Source organism: Bufo bufo, chromosome 5 (assembly GCF_905171765.1).
Source record: "Bufo bufo chromosome 5, aBufBuf1.1, whole genome shotgun sequence".
Classification (NCBI taxonomy): Eukaryota; Metazoa; Chordata; class Amphibia; order Anura; family Bufonidae; genus Bufo; species Bufo bufo.
This window is the reverse complement of record NC_053393.1, coordinates 551,027,796-551,043,710: the sequence shown is the minus strand read 5'-3', so window position 1 is coordinate 551,043,710 and position 15,915 is coordinate 551,027,796. Positions and strand designations below refer to the sequence as shown.

Genomic DNA, 15,915 nt, shown 5'->3' with positions numbered 1-15,915 from the left:
TATATCCTGTCTGAGAGGTTGTCACAGCCCCGTTCCCTGTGTGTTCGGCCGGTCACGCTCCGCACAGTAAATGTCACAGAGATTCAGCAATCAGTGGCGGTCAATCCGCTCAGTATTTTTCCTTTCTCGCTAGCTGCAGATTTAGGCTCCTCCTCCTGTTTAGGCTCCTCCCCTCATTGTGCGCGGCATCTTCACTGGAGATTTAGTCCCTTGTAGTTTATAATCTTCAGTCCTTGCTGTCATGTAATCACCTCCCATTGTATTGATCTCCTGAGCATGCGCTCAAACACAGCAGCCAATCTTTACAAGCAGAGCTGCAGTGTAAAGCATAAGGGAGGGACAGAGCAGCAGCTTCAACATTTTATGCAAAAAATGAATCTCAGATCACCTCAGACTCAGCGCAGCCTAGCTGGAGTCACTGATCGTAGCTATGTTCTGATGGAGCAGAGCTGGAGTGTAAAGTATTTTGAGTTTTTCTATATAAATAAAGCCTCAGCACTGTATAATGAAAAGTTCTAAAACTTTCTAATAGTGGAAAATGCTGTACTGGCCTAATACTTCTCACAACTGAGGGTCTGTATCAGTGGCATACACACAATCCATGGGGCCCCGGTGCAAAACTGATCCATGGGGCCCCCTCCCCGTCCATCCCCCAACCTGCCGCTGCCCCCCCCCCCCTACTACCTCCCCTACCATTCACCCAACATGCCTCCCAACAGTACTGCTTTGTGCGGGACAGGCCGATTTTGGATGGCATTCCTGCTGTACTGCCATCTGTGGATGGCACACAGTTATGGGGGATATCTGTGGAGGGCACACAGTTATGGGGGATATCTGTGGAGGGCACACAGTTATGGGGGATATCTGTGGATGGCACACAGTTATGGGGGATATCTGTGGATGGCACACAGTTATGGGGGATATCTGTGGATGGCACACAGTTATGGGGGATATCTGTGTCTGGCACACTGATATGGGTAAATCTGTGGATGGCACACTGTTATGGGGGATATCTGTGGATGGCACGCTGTTATGGAGGATATCTGTGGATGGCACGCTGTTATGGGGGATATCTGTGGATGGCACGCTGTTATGGGGGATATCTGTGGATGGCACACAGTTATGGAGGATATCTGTAAATGGCACACAGTTATGGGGATATCTGTGGATGGCACACAGTTATGGGGGATATCTGTGGATGGCACACAGTTATGGGGGATATCTGTAAATGGCACACAGTTATGGGGGATATCTGTGGATGGCACACAGTTATGGGGAATATCTGTAAATGGCACACAGTTATGGGGGATATCTGTGGATGGCACACAGTTATGGGGGATATCTGTGGATGGCACACAGTTATGGGGGATATCTGTGGATGGCACACAGTTATGGGGGATATCTGTAAATGGCACACAGTTATGGGGGATATCTGTGGATGGCACACAGTTATGGGGAATATCTGTAAATGGCACACAGTTATGGGGGATATCTGTGGATGGCACACAGTTATGGGGAATATCTGTGGATGGCACGCTGTTATGGGGGATGTCTGTGGATGGCACACAGTTATGGGGGATATCTGTGGATGGCACACAGTTATGGGGGATATCTGTGGATGGCACGCTGTTATGGGGGATGCCTGTGGATGGCACACAGTTATGGGGGATATCTGTGGATGGCACACAGTTATGGGGGATATCTGTAAATGGCACACTGATATGGGGGATATCTATGGATGGCACACAGTTATGGGGGATATCCCCCCACAACAGTGCCCTCCATAGATATCCCCATAAGTGCCTTCTAGTAATGTATCAGTAGGGAGGGAGGAGGCAGGGACACTTGCAGCGGGGCCGGGGGCAGCTCCTACCTTCTGGGAGTTCTGCTGCAGGACATTTTGCTCCACACCGCGTCATGGCCCAGCGCCTCCCCGCGCTTCTTCTGCTGCTGCTGAGATGCAGAGCACGGGGCAGCGGCTGCGGAGTGAGCGGCTGTCAGGGCAGCGGGGCGGGCACATGGGCCATGCACTGCGGGGGGTCCACGAGCCAGGAAGACGAGCCCCAACCGCACTGCAACTGCTACACAAGTCTCCTGTATATGTACTAGGTAAAAGTGGGCACTACACAAGGGTTAATCTATCTATTGTATTAATGTGATGTTTTATGTTCATTTTCCCTGTGTTCCCCTGGCCTATTTGAGGGTAGTTCAGCCTCCTATACACTAGAGGGAGCTAGTAAGCACTTAGTATATATAGCTAGGCCCAGACAGGGGAGATTAGTGCAGTCCAGGTGGCTAGTAGTGCAGTCTAGCCTGCCTGAAGTCCCTGAGCCTCTGTTAGCTCAGAAGATTCACCCCAAGAGAAGAGTTTGCCTCCTGGGAGAAAGCAAGTTCCTTAACCAGAGCAGAGCAGAGCAGAGCCATCGTTTTCCAGCTAAACAAGTAAGCTGAAGGGCAGAAGGATCATTAATGTGGAGCAAGTGATATATACCTGAGGAGGATTTCTACCAAGGATTAAAGCCAGCATTAGGGCATACGGGCCTTGGGAATACAGACAGCCAGGATATCTGAGGAATAGTGCAGCCTGGTCTGTGAGTGCTGATTGTACCCTCTGAGTATCTTGCAAAGAACTTAACATCTGCCATTGACGTGTAAAGCCTGCTATTTATCACTGCTGCAAAGTGGAACTGAAATCAAATTGTACAAAGTTAACTGTTTCTAGTAAAGAAAAGTTTAGTTCACCACCACAATGTGTTCCTCACTTTTTACAACTATAAATCGGTGTGCCACCGTCACAGGCACTGGCGTCACAAACCTTAAAGGGACCTTGCCCTAGGCACATTAAACACCTGCAACATCCAGGGCACCTCATCCACCATCAGGCCTGGTCCCTATATACAGAGAGTGCCCCAGAGGACTTCTGTGCCAGCCTCTCCATCACTGCTGTACGCTGCCCAGGGTCATCTTACAAACTGTGAGTAACCCATAGCAACCCTGGTTTGCCTAAGTAACCGTGACCTCACATCGCTATACCCAGCAGGGCTGCGTACTGCACAAAGAAGTCTGGCAGAACACCAGCAGTGGGCAGCCGAACTAGAGCGCCGCTCCCCGCCCTGCTGCTGCTGTGCTGCCGGTGCGTGGCATGCAGTCTCGCCGTCAGCTTGAGCTTAACATCTCTCCCTCCGTCATGCGCCTCCTGCCCTGCTTCATTCAAAAAGTGAGAGGAGCAGGCAGACGGGGCAGGAGGCGCATGACGGAGATGTTTTTGACACTCACTGCACTGACTGCTGAGCGCTGGTATTTTGCCAGCAGCTTGAGCGGCGCGATATGTCTGCACGGCCGCCCACCCGCGCAGCTCAGTTAGAGGGAAGGGAACACTGACTGTAGGGGCCAGGGGGGTCCACAGGCAGCTGGGCCCGGGCCCCTGGAGTGCAGGGCCCGGTCGCAACTGCGACCCCTGTATGTACGCCACTGGTCTGTATCTAGCATAGACAATCCTGTCTGTTAAACACCCCAGCACCACAAATCCCACGTCTGCCCTCATAGCTACAATGTATCAGTGGAGGTTATAATGTATCAGTGGAGGTTATAATTAGGGAAGAGCGAATCAACTTCGGATGAAACATCCAAAGTCGATTCACATTAAAACTTCATTCTAATACTGTACAGAGCAGGAGCTCCGTACAGTATTACAATGTATTGGCTCCGATGAGTGGTACCTTAAGAGCGAACCCGAGTTCGGGAAATGTTTTTTTACAGTACAAATTAATTTATGAAGTTATTGCGCAAAGTCTCGCGAAACTTCGCAAAGCAAAAAACTTCGGCTCATTGGAGCCAATACATTCTAATACTGTACGGAGCTCCTGATCTGTACAGTATTGGAAGGAAGTTTTATGCAAATCAACTTCAGATGTTTCATCCGAAGTCGATTCGCTCATCCCTAGTTATAATGTATCTGTGGAGGTTACAATGTATCTGTGGAGGTTATAATGTATCAGTGGAGGTTATAATGTATCAGTCTTGAGTCCAGACTGTTCAGCTTAGAGGATTGTCCAGACTGGATACAACAGTTACAAACCCTCAGCTCTTAGAGCAAAACTAAAGTTCTGTTCACATCACGTCTGATCCTTCTGTAAGGCTGGGTTCAGACCTGAGCGTTTTACAGCGCGTTCAAACGCGCTGTAAAACGCTCAACACATGAAAACCAATGCTTCCCTATGGCCCTGGTTCTCACTTGAGCGTTTTACAGCGCGTTTGAACGCGCTGAAAAACGCCCTACGCTCAAACAAGTTCTTGAGCTTCTTTGGGGCGTTTTGACGCGCGTTTGTGGCCATAGGACACTGCAGTCAATCACACAAACGCGCGTCAAACGCACGTTTACTATTGCAAAAAACGTGCATAAAAACGCGCGACAAAAACGCGCATTAAACGCGCATATAAAATGCGCTCAGGTCTGAACCCAGCCTTAATGTGTTCAATGTGAGAGAAGAAGACGCAAGAAAGGAAACAGAAAGAAGAGCTTTCTGACTGCTGGTCGCTCTGATACTGTCACTTCCTGCTGGGAGAGAGGAAGAGAGAGCTGCTTTATTAACAAGCCACCCAGAGAGCGGTTACATGGCGAATCCAGATACCGCACTCTATGAAATATTCACAAATACATGATGAGAAAATTTTTATTTTAATTTTCTTGCTCAAATTGATTTCTGTACAACCCTCAGCAATCAGCTGTAATCTGTGGGGTTTGGATTTCTCTGCAGCGCCCCCCGCAGGGTAAATGAAGCATCACACGGTGTTTATTCAGATCCGCGTTAGTTCCTGAAGAGCGAGACGCAATCTTCTAGCAGCCGTTACAGGAGGCAGGAAATGTGATTTATCCTAAGATCAGCAAAACGATCAGGTGAAAGGCAATAATGGTTTTGGAAATATCGAAAATATGCCAGATACATAGATGCTGTCCATGGGTCCTATTGGAAGATCTTCATCAGGTTCTGAGGCGTCCCCTGCATCGTCATCCTGTATGATTTGGAAAAAGAAAAATGTAAGAGAATAAAATGATGATAAAAAACCAAACAAAATAAAATTCATGTTAATGCAAGAAAACAGAAGAGACACAGAAGACACAGAGCATTCAGAACGTCTTTCACTTTATCTACATTTTGTGTTTTTCCTATAAATCTGCATTCAATATCCCATAACGAGAAATTAAAAATAGAATTTTGGAATTTTTTGAAACTTATTAAGAAAGAAAAACAAAAATTCTGCATGGACACTTATAACGGTGGTTGCTGACTGTCGATGTTCTCACCGCCTCAGTCCTGGGCTCCGTGTTCGGGCGAGCACTGTCCTCCCTTGCTGCCTCTGTCATTGTCCGCGCCCGGTAGATGTGGTGATCTGTTGCCCGTGTCTTACCATTCACTGCCGCGGTCCTGGGCTTTGTCCTTGCAGGCATTGTCCATCCTGGAATCTGTTCCGTGGTTTCCTTCCAGCCCTGCACACTTCATGCCTTCCAGCCTGTTCCCTGTAGAACTTCCTTAAGGGCCGGCGCGCGCGTCTCTTCCCGTTCTTTAAGGCCCCTTTCACACGGGCGTGACGGATTGGCTACGGATGCGTTCAGTGAAACTCACACCATTTTGCAAGCAGGTTCAGTCAGTTTTGTCTGCAATTGCGTTCAGTTTTTTCTGCGCGGGTGCAATGCGTTTTCATGCGTTTGTCGCGCGTGTGATAAAAGACTGAAGGTTTACAAACAACATCTCTTAGCAACCATCAGTGAAATACGCATCGTACCCGCACTTGCTTCCGGATGCAATGCGTTTTTCACTGAAGTCCCATTCACTTCTATGGGCCAGGGCTGCGTGAAAAACGCTGAATATAGAACATGCTGCGATTTTAACGCAACGCAGAACTGATGAGTGTAAAAAACCGCTTGAAATAAATGGGTCTGGATTCAGTGCGGGTGCTATACGGTCACGTCACGCATTGCACCTGCACAGAAAACTCGCTCGTGTGAAAGGGGCCTAAAGGTTTTGTACATGTGTCCTGTTTATCCTCACCATAAGGAATACTAAAGAATGATGGGTTCACTTACACAACGACCTTACAGGAGGTTGGTCACGGGGCTTCTCGCCCATGTGAAAGGGGCCTAAGCTTCATGTCTGGAGGCAACCAGGCGCCGCTCATCACCTGCCCAATGCCATCCCTACAGGTAATAACCACAAGCTACACGGCTTTTATAGGTAAAATATGTTAAAAACACAAGCAAAATAACCTGCACTGAAAAAACGCTGCAATTTATTGTAAAACTGTGCAGTAAAGAAATACAATGTGAACAGGTGCTCTGATAATAAAACTGTTACTGCTAATACCTAATAATACCACAGCAGAGTGATATGCATAGTAATAATAAGTGTAATATTACCAGGTCGGATGCATCGCTCCCCGAGTCGTCTGCCTCCTCTTGGTAAAGCCCCTCAGAAACATGATCGACAAAGGGGTTGTCTTCATATCCGGGGGCTGAGAGCACAAAACACGTATGAAGGCATAAGAAGTAAATCAGGAAGACGCCCATCGCTCCCTGTCCAGGAACACAGCTCCGCTACACTGACTGCGCTGCAGGCTGCACCTTATGTGTCTGCCGAGCGACTGAGGAAACTAAGTCTGAAGAGAATCAGGAAAGTGAACGCCTTTTATAGAGACTGGAAGGAAAGAACAAGGAGGAGAAGAGACGGCGAGGAAATCTCCATAAAGTGTAACTCCTCTTTAAAGGAATATTGCAAAAGTATTGTGGAGCTACACTCCATACCTAAAGAGGTTTTCCAGGATTTTTACTGATGGCCTATCCTCAGGATATCTGATCGTGGGGGTCTGACACCTGGGACCCCCACGGCCTTCTCCGAGCTCACCAAGCACAGCACCGTACATTGTATAGCCAGCTGTTTTTGGAATCGCCCCATTCACGTTTATGGGGCTCAGCATCACCTACGCCGCATGACTGATGAACTTGTCACATGGACTAGAAAAAGCTGGAGAAGTCCGCGGCGCTACTGTCAGCACCACTGCCTTCTCAACCAGCTAAATCGACGGGGGAACCAGGTGTTGGACCCCCACCGATCAGATACTGATGAGCTATCCAGGTAGGTCATCAACAAAAAGCTCTCGGAAAACCACTTTTAGTATATTGCGTAACTCCACATTATACATATATACAGTGCTGCCCATAATTATTCATACCCCTGGAAAATTTTGACTTAAAGTTACTTTTATTCAACCAGCAAGTAATTTTTAGACGGGAAATGACATAGGTGTCTCCCAAAAGATAATAAGACGATGTACAAGAGGCATTATTGTGGGGAAAAACATTTCTCAGCTTTTATTTACATTTGAGCAAAAAATACAAGATGTTCCGCACTGTGGAAAATCTCAGAGGACGTGGTCGGAAGCCAAAAGTGACACCTGTGCTGGCCAGGAGGATAGTTGGAGAGGTGAAAAAGAATCCAAGGATCACCACCAAGGCCATCCTGGTGAATCTGGTCTCTGCTGGTGGCAATGTCTCAAGGCAGACAATCCAACGGACGCTGCACACTGCAGACCAAGGAGGACGCCACTTCTCCAGATAAGGCACACAAAAGCTTGCTTGGCCTTTGCAGAAGCTCATCTGGACAAAGAAGAAGACTTGTGGTCTTCTGTGTTATGGTCAGATGAAACAAAAATTGAATTGTTTGGTCACAATGATGTTTCCTTCATTTGGCGTAAAAAAGGAGAAGCCGTCAACCCAGAGAACACCATCCCCACTGTCAAACATGGTGGTGGGAACCTAATGCTTTGGGGGTGTTTTTCAGCCAATGGAGCAGGGAACCAAATCACAGTAAACGGCACCATGAAAGAAGAGCAATACATGAGGATTATCAACGACAACATCAGGCCGTCTGCAGAGAAACGTGGCCTTGGGCACCAGTGGACATTTCAGCATGACAATGACCCAAAACACACAGCAAAAGTGGTGAAGAAATGGTTGGCAGACAACAACATTAACGTTTTGGAGTGGCCCAGCCAGAGTCCAGACTTGGATCCAATTGAGAATCTGTGGAGGGAGCTAAAGATCAGGGTGATGGCAAGAAGACCCTCCAACCGGAAAGATTTGGAGCTCATTGCTAAAGATGAATGGGCAAAAATACCTGTGGAGACCTGCAAAAAGCTGGTCTGCAATTATAGGAAGCGTTCGATTGCTGTAATAGCCAATAAAGGCTTTTCTATTGATTATTGAGAAGGGTATGAATAATTTTGGACTGGACACTTTTTGCTCAAATGTAAATAAAAGCTGAGAAATATTTTTTTAAGTCCAGATCTGCTGGGAGAAAACATCAAGGTTTTATTTTATTTTCTTGCTCAAATTGATTTCTGTACATCCCTCAGCAATCAGCTGTAATCTGTGGGGTTTGGATTTCTCTGCAGCGCCCCCCACAGGGTAAATGAAGCATCACACAGTGTTTATTCAGGTCAGCCATAGTTCCTGGAGAGCGAGACGCAATCTTCTAGGAGCCGTTACAGGAGGCAGAAAATGTGATTTATCCTAAGATCAGCAAAACAATCAGGTGAAAGCCAATAATGGTTTTGGAAATATCAAAAATATACCAGATAGATGGATCCTGTCCATGGATTCTATTGGAAGATCTTCATCAGGTTCTGAGGCGTCCCCTGCATCGTCATCCTGTATGATTTGGAAAAAGAAAAATGTAAGAGAATAAAATGATGATAAAAAACTAAACAAAAAAAAAATTCATGTTAATGCAAGAAAACAGAAGAGACACAGAAGACACAGAGCATTCATAAAAAACTAAAATTCTGCATGGACACTTATAACGGTGGTTGCTGGCTGTCGATGTTCTCACCGCCTCAGTCCTGGGCTCCGTGTTCGGGCGAGCACTGTCCTCCCTTGCTGCCTCTGTCATTGTCCGCGCCCGGTAGATGTGGTGATCTGTTGCCCGTGTCTTACCATTCACTGCCGCGGTCCTGGGCTTTGTCCTTGCAGGCATTGTCCATCCTGGAATCTGTTCCGTGGTTTCCTTCCAGCCCTGCACACTTCATGCCTTCCAGCCTGTTCCCTGTAGAACTTCCTTAAGGGCCGGCGCGCGCGTCTCTTCCTGTTCTTTAAGGCCCCTTTCACACGGGCGAGTATTCCGCGCGGATGCGATGCGTGAGTTTGCACCCGCACTGAATCCCGACCCATTAATTTCTATGGGGCTGTTCACGTGAGCAGTGATTTTCACGCATCACTTGTGCGTTGCGTGAAAATCACAGCATGCTCTATATTTTGCGTTTTTCACGCAACGCAGGCCCCATAGAAGTGAATGGGGTTGCGTGAAAAGCAAGCAAGTGCGGATGCGGTGCAATTTTCACGCACGGTTGCTAGGAGACGATCGGGATGGAGACCCGATCATTATTATTTTCCCTTATAACATGGTTATAAGGGAAAATAATAGCATTCTGAATACAGAATGCATATTACAATAGCGCTGGAGGGGTTAAAAAAATTTAAAATAATTTAACTCACCTTAGTCTACTTGATCGCGCTGCCGGCTTCTTGTCTGTCTCCTTCTTTGCTGAACAGAACCTGTGGTGACGTCACTCCGGTCATCACATGGTCCATCACATGATCTTTTACCATGGTGATGGATCATGTGATGGATCATGGGTACCAAACATGCCGATTTTTCTCACGCGAGTGCAAAACACATTACAATGTTTTGCACTCGCGCTGAAAAATCGCGCGTGTTCCCGCAACGCACCCGCACCTTTTCCTGCAACGCCCGTCTGAAAGAGGCCTAAGGCCTCTTTCACACGAGCGTGACGGATTGGCTACGGATGCGTTCAGTGAAACTCACACAATTTTGCAAGCAGGTTCAGTCAGTTTTGTCTGCAATTGTATTCTGTTGTTCAGTCTTTTCCGCGCGGGTGCAATGCGTTTTGATGCGTTTTTCACGCGCGTGATAAAAAACTGAAGGTTTACAAACAACATCTCTTAGCAACCATCAGTGAAGAACGCATCGCACCCGCACATGCTTCCGGATGCAATGCGTTTTTCACTGAAGCCCCATTCACTTCTGTGGGCCAGGGCTGCGTGAAAAACGCAGAATATAGAACATGCTGAGTTTTTAACGCAACGCAGAACTGATGAGTGTAAAAAATCGCTCTTGTACACAGACCCATTGAAATAAATGGGTCTGGATTCAGTGCGGGTGCTATACGGTCACGTCACGCATTGCACCTGCGCAGAAAACTCACTCGTGTGAAAGGGGCCTAAAGGTTTTGTACATGTGTCCTGTTTAACCAATCCCTGCCATCCTGCACCCCATATGTGGTCGTAAACCGCTGTACGGGCACACGGCAGGGCGCAGAAGGAAAGGAATGCCATATGGTTTTTGGAAGGCAGATTTTGCTGGACTGTTTTTTTTGACACCATGTCCCATTTGAAGCCCCCCTGATGCACCCCTAGAGTAGAAACTCCAAAAAAGTGACCCCATTTTAGAAACTACGGGATAGGGTGCCAGTTTTGTTGGTACTAGTTTAGGGTACATATGATTTTTGGTTGCTCTATATTACAGTTTTGTGCGGCAAGGTAACAAGAAATAGATTTTTTGGCACTTTTTTTTTTTGTTATTTACAACATTCATCTGACAGGTTAGATCATGTGGTAATTTTATAGAGCAGGTTGCCACGGACGCGGCGATACCTAATATGTATACAATTTTTTTTATTTATGTAAGTTTTACACAATGATTTCATTTTTAAAACAAAAAAAATGTTTTAGTGTCTCCATAGTCTAAGAGCCATAGTTTTTTCATTTTTTGGGCGATTATCTTAAGTAGGGTCTCATTTTTTGCAGGATGAGATGACGGTTTGATTGGCACTATTTTGGGGTGCATATGACTTTTTGATCACTTGCTATTACACTTTTTGTGATGTAAGATGACAAAAAATTGCTTTTTTTACACCGTTTTTATTTTTATTTTTTTACGGTGGTCACCTGAGGGGTTAGGTCATGTGATATTTTTATAGAGCCGGTCAATACGGACGCGGCAATACCTAATATGTATACTTTTTTTTTATTTATTTAAGTTTTACACAATGATTTCATTTTTTAAACAAAAAAAATCATGTTTTAGTGTTTCCATTGTCTAAGAGCTATAGTTTTTTCAGTTTTTGGGCGATTATCTTGGGTAGGGTATGATTTTTGCGGGATGAGATGACGGTTTGATTGTTACAATTTTGGCGTACATACGACTTTTTTGATCACTTTTATTACCATTTTTGGGAAGTAAGGTGGGCAAAATTTCAATTTCATCATAGTTTTTTATTTTTTATTTTTATGGCGTTCACCGTTCGGGTAAAGTAACATGACCGTTTTATAGATCAGGTCGTTACGGACGCGGCGATACCAAACATGTGTAGGGAATTTTGTTTTTTTCATTTTTAATCAGTGATAAATGTGTTTTTTTATTTTTACTTTATTTTCACTTTTTTTTGACCCAGACCCACTTGGTTCTTGAATATCCAGTGGGTCTGATGTCTGTATAATACAGTACAGTACAATATATATTGTAATGTACTGTATTTTACACTTTGTCTGAACAGATCTATGCCTTTTAGCACAGATCTGTTCAGCACCATGGACAGCAGGATGCCTGAGACGGCGTCCTGTTGCCATGGGAACCTTCCCCGTCTGCTCAGTAGTGATCAGAACTTCGCAGACGGGAAAGGGTAAGGACGGGGCTGTCGGGGGGCTGTCTGGGGGCTCTCTCCCTCTCCATCGGGGGGCTGCAAAGGCACTGCAGCCCCCCGATGGGAGAGGGAGGGAGCTCCCTCTTACTGTTAACTTTTTCCATACAGCGGTCCGTACGGACCGCGGTGTGGAAAGGGTTAAACGGCTGACATCGCATCATCGATGTCAGCCGTTTATACCAGGGTGCCAGCAATGTGCTGGCACCCTGGTATACCCACTAGAAGCCAACGATTATTCAAGGGGAGGCGGGCGGGGGATCGCGAACCCGCCTGCCGCACCGCCCGCCTCCCGCACCGCCCCCACCGCCCACAACTCCCCCCCCCCCCGCACCACCCGCCGGCAAAAAATCATGCAGGGGTGCAGGGGGGGTGTAAAATCCATATTTTAGGGACACTAAAGTTTCTGATCCCCGCGGTCAGGGACCGTGGGGATCAGAAACTGCAGAAAGCGCAGCAGACCGCAGGTCTGAATTGACCTGCGGTTTTCTGCGATCGCCGATACGGGGGGGTCAAATGACCCCCCCCCCTGCATTGTTACGGGATGCCGGCTGAATGATTTCAGCCGAAATTCCGTTCCGATTAACCCCTGGGGCGCCGGAATACCGATTTCAAGTTAGGACGTACCGGTACGCCCTGAGTCCTTAAGGGGTTAATGGACATTTTACTGAGCATTCTGTATTAAGAATGCTATTATTTTCCCTTATAACCATGTTATAATGGAAAATAATAAAGTACAGTAAATGGGGTCCCGGGTCGCTCATCCCTCATCTCCTCAGCAACCATCCATGAAAATCGCATCACATCTGCACTTGCTTGCGGATGCTTGCGATTTTAACGCAGCCCCATTCATTTCTATGGGGCCTGCGTTGCGTGAAAAACGCATAATAAAGAACATGCTGCGATTTTCACGCAACGCACAAGTGATGCGTGAAAATCAACGCTCATCTGAACAGCTTCATTGAAGTGAATGGGTCCGGATTCAGTGCGGGTGCAATGCGTTCACCTCACGCATTGCACCCGCACGGAATTGTCGCCCGTGTGAAAGTGGTCTAAGCATCATATATGGAGGAGATCAGGCGCCGCTTATCACCTGCCCAATACCATTCCTACAGGGAAGCATGATTGTGGCGGCATCATGTCTGGAGGCGCCGCTCATCACCTGCCCAATACCATCCCTACAGTGAAGCATGGTGGTGGAAGCATCATGTTAGGGGGGGCAGGGAGACTGGTCAGGGTGGAGGGAAAGCTGAATGGAGCAAAGTCCAGAGATATTCTTAATGAGAACCTGATCCAGAACTCTGGACCTTAGAAAAAGGTTCACCGTCCAACAAAACAATGACCCTAAGGACAGAACTAAGACAACACAGGAACAACTTAGGGACAACTCTGGGAATGTCCTTGAGGGGCCCAGCCAGAGCCCTGACCCCAATGGAACATTTCTGAAGAGACCTGAAAATACCTGTCCACCGACGGCCCCCGTCCAACCTGACAGAGGTGGAGAGAATCTGCAGAGAAGAACGTCCGAAAATCCACAAATCCAGGAGTAAATCTTGTAGCATCATCTCCAAGAAGACTGGAGGCTGGAATCACTGCCAAAGGGGCTGAAGACTTATGTCCCGAGTAAAGGGGCTGAAGACTTATGTCCCGAGTAAAGGGGCTGAAGACTTATGTCCCGAGTAAAGGGGCTGAAGACTTATGTCCTGAGTAAAGGGGCTGAAGACTTATGTCCTGAGTAAAGGGGCTGAAGACTTATGTCCTGAGTAAAGGGACTGAAGCCACATTTAAGGGAGATTAGGCCCCCCAACACCACTCTGACATTCCTACCCTGGGTACCATCCACATCACTATAAAGGGGGCCCTGCACCCCTGTTGCTTCCGGGCAACTGGCATCACGACAAACACTTATACCATCTAAAAGGGATCCCATGGAGGTTAACCCCCGTGCGCTGCAGAACCGCCTGTGTATTAAGCAGAGCCCAGACGGGCAGGTGTATATTTTGTTTTGTTGTGCTGGTGCTGGAACCTCACCTCACCCAGTGACGCTATAAGACCGCTTTCACACGAACGATACGGATTGGCTCAGGATGCGTTCAGTGAAACTCACACCATTTCACAAACAAGTTCAGTCAGTTTTGTTTGCATTTGCGTTCAGTCTTTCAGTTTTTTCCGCGCGGGTGCAATCAGTTTTGATGCATTTTTCAAACAAAAAAAACATGAAAGTAAAGAATAATATACAGTTGTGTTCAAAATTATTCAACCCCCACTGAAATTGAGTGTTTTGGCCAGTTTGACATTGATTTTGATCATTTCGGTCATCTTGTTTACAATTAAATCATAGAGGCCCTTGTAAGTCTGACAAATATAACATAACATTTATAATGAAATAACCACAAATGTCTTTTCTGTGCTCACATCATTATCAGTTTTATTCAACCCCCAAGTGACATTCAATCTTAGTACTTAGTACAACATCCTTTTCCAGTTATAACAGCTTTTAAACGTGAAGCATAGCTTGACACAAGTGTCTTGCAGCGATCTACGGGTATCTTCGCCCATTCTTCATGGGCAAAAGCCTCCAGTTCAGTCACATTCTTAGGCTTGCGCGCTGCAACTGCTTTCTTTAAGTCCCACCAGAGGTTCTCAATGGGATTTAAGTCTGGTGACTGCGATGGCCACTTCAAAATGTTCCAGCCTTTAATCTGCAGCCATGCTCTAGTGGACTTGGAGGTATGCTTGGGATCATTGTCCTGTTGAAAGGTCCAACGTCTCCCAAGCCTCAGGTTTGTGACGGACTGCATCACATTTTCATCCAATATCTCCTGGTACTGAAGAGAATTCATGGTACCTTGCACACGCTGAAGCTTCCCTGTACCTGTAGAAGCAAAACAGCCCCAAAGCATGATTGACCCCCCGCCATGCTTCACAGTAGGCAAGGTGTTCTTTTCTTCATAGGCCTTGTTCTTCCTCCTCCAAACATAGCATTGATCCATGGGCCCAAACAGTTCTAATTTTGTTTCATCAGTCCACAGAACACTATCCCAAAACTTTTGTGGTTTGTCCACATGACTTTTGGCATACTGCAGTCGACTCTTCTTATCTTTTGGAGACAGCAAGGGGGTGCGCCTGGGAGTTCTGGCATGGAGGCCTTTATTACGCAGTGTGCGCCTTATTGTCTGAGCTGAAACTTCAGTACCCACATCTGACAAATCTTTTTTCAGTTCCTCAGCAGTCACACGGGGGCTTTTCTCCACTTTGCGCTTCAGGTAGCGCACAGCAGTCGAAGTCAGCATCTTCTTTCTGCCATGACCAGGTAGCGTTTCAACAGTGCCCTTTGCCTTGAATTTGCGAATGATGCTTCCTATGGTGTAATTTAAATCTGCCTAATTGGTGCTTATTCTGCTTGATTGCTGCTCCTTGACATCCACAGGTGTTTTCAATACCTGATCGAAAACACTTGAATGAACCTCTGTTCTTAAGAGTAGTAGTCTTTAAGGGGTTGAATAATTGTGTCAATGAAGAAATCACAAAAAAAAACATTTAATACTGTATTACAAAAACAATTGATGTCATTTTAGTTGCATTTGGTTCTTTAAAAAGTCCTTGTAAGATTTCATTCTGAACACAATTACAAATGTACACTAAATTCCCTAAAACCCTTTACAGCATTGGGGGTTGAATAATTTTGAACACAACTGTAATAAATAACAAAAAACTGAATAAAAATACTACATACAATAAATACTACTAATAATAGGGAATAATGATGACACTATATACAGTAATATCAATCACTGCAAATAAAGTACAATAATATTATATGTATAATATAAATAATAGGAATAATAAGTAATAAATATCATAAACATATGGAATAAATTAATAAACCATAAAAACTGAATAATAAATCTAATAATAATACTACTAGGGATGAGCGAACTTCATATTTTGAAGTTCGAGTTAGTGTTCGGGTTGTGGTATAATGTGAATTGCGTTATGGATTCTGTTACCACGGACCATAACGCAATTCTATGACGGAATGCAGAACGGAATGCCTTAGAGGATTCACATTATACCACAACCTGAACACGAACTAGAACTTCGTCAAATCCGTGCAGTAATAACCACAAGCTACACGGCTTT

At 46.0% G+C, this 15,915-nt stretch overlaps 1 protein-coding gene across 2 annotated transcripts in view; it reads right to left on the bottom strand.

The window, feature by feature from the left end:
• Positions 1–4,664: 4,664 nt before the first annotated feature.
• The window catches only part of LOC121000817 (coiled-coil domain-containing protein 1-like), a 111,941-nt gene continuing 100,690 nt past the window's right edge, over positions 4,665–15,915 (bottom strand). Inside the window, exons 12-15 of one of the 2 annotated variants that reach the window (XM_040431487.1) lie at positions 8,629–8,704; positions 6,416–6,510; positions 4,955–5,013; positions 4,665–4,889 (exon numbers count right to left, since the gene is read on the bottom strand). In XM_040431487.1, coding sequence (XP_040287421.1) covers positions 4,871–4,889; positions 4,955–5,013; positions 6,416–6,510; positions 8,629–8,704 — 249 coding nt within the window. In that variant the 3' untranslated portion in view covers positions 4,665–4,870. Of the gene's footprint in view, positions 4,895–4,954; positions 5,014–6,415; positions 6,511–8,628; positions 8,705–15,915 lie in introns of both variants that reach the window. The other variant, XM_040431486.1, reaches the window with a different exon arrangement.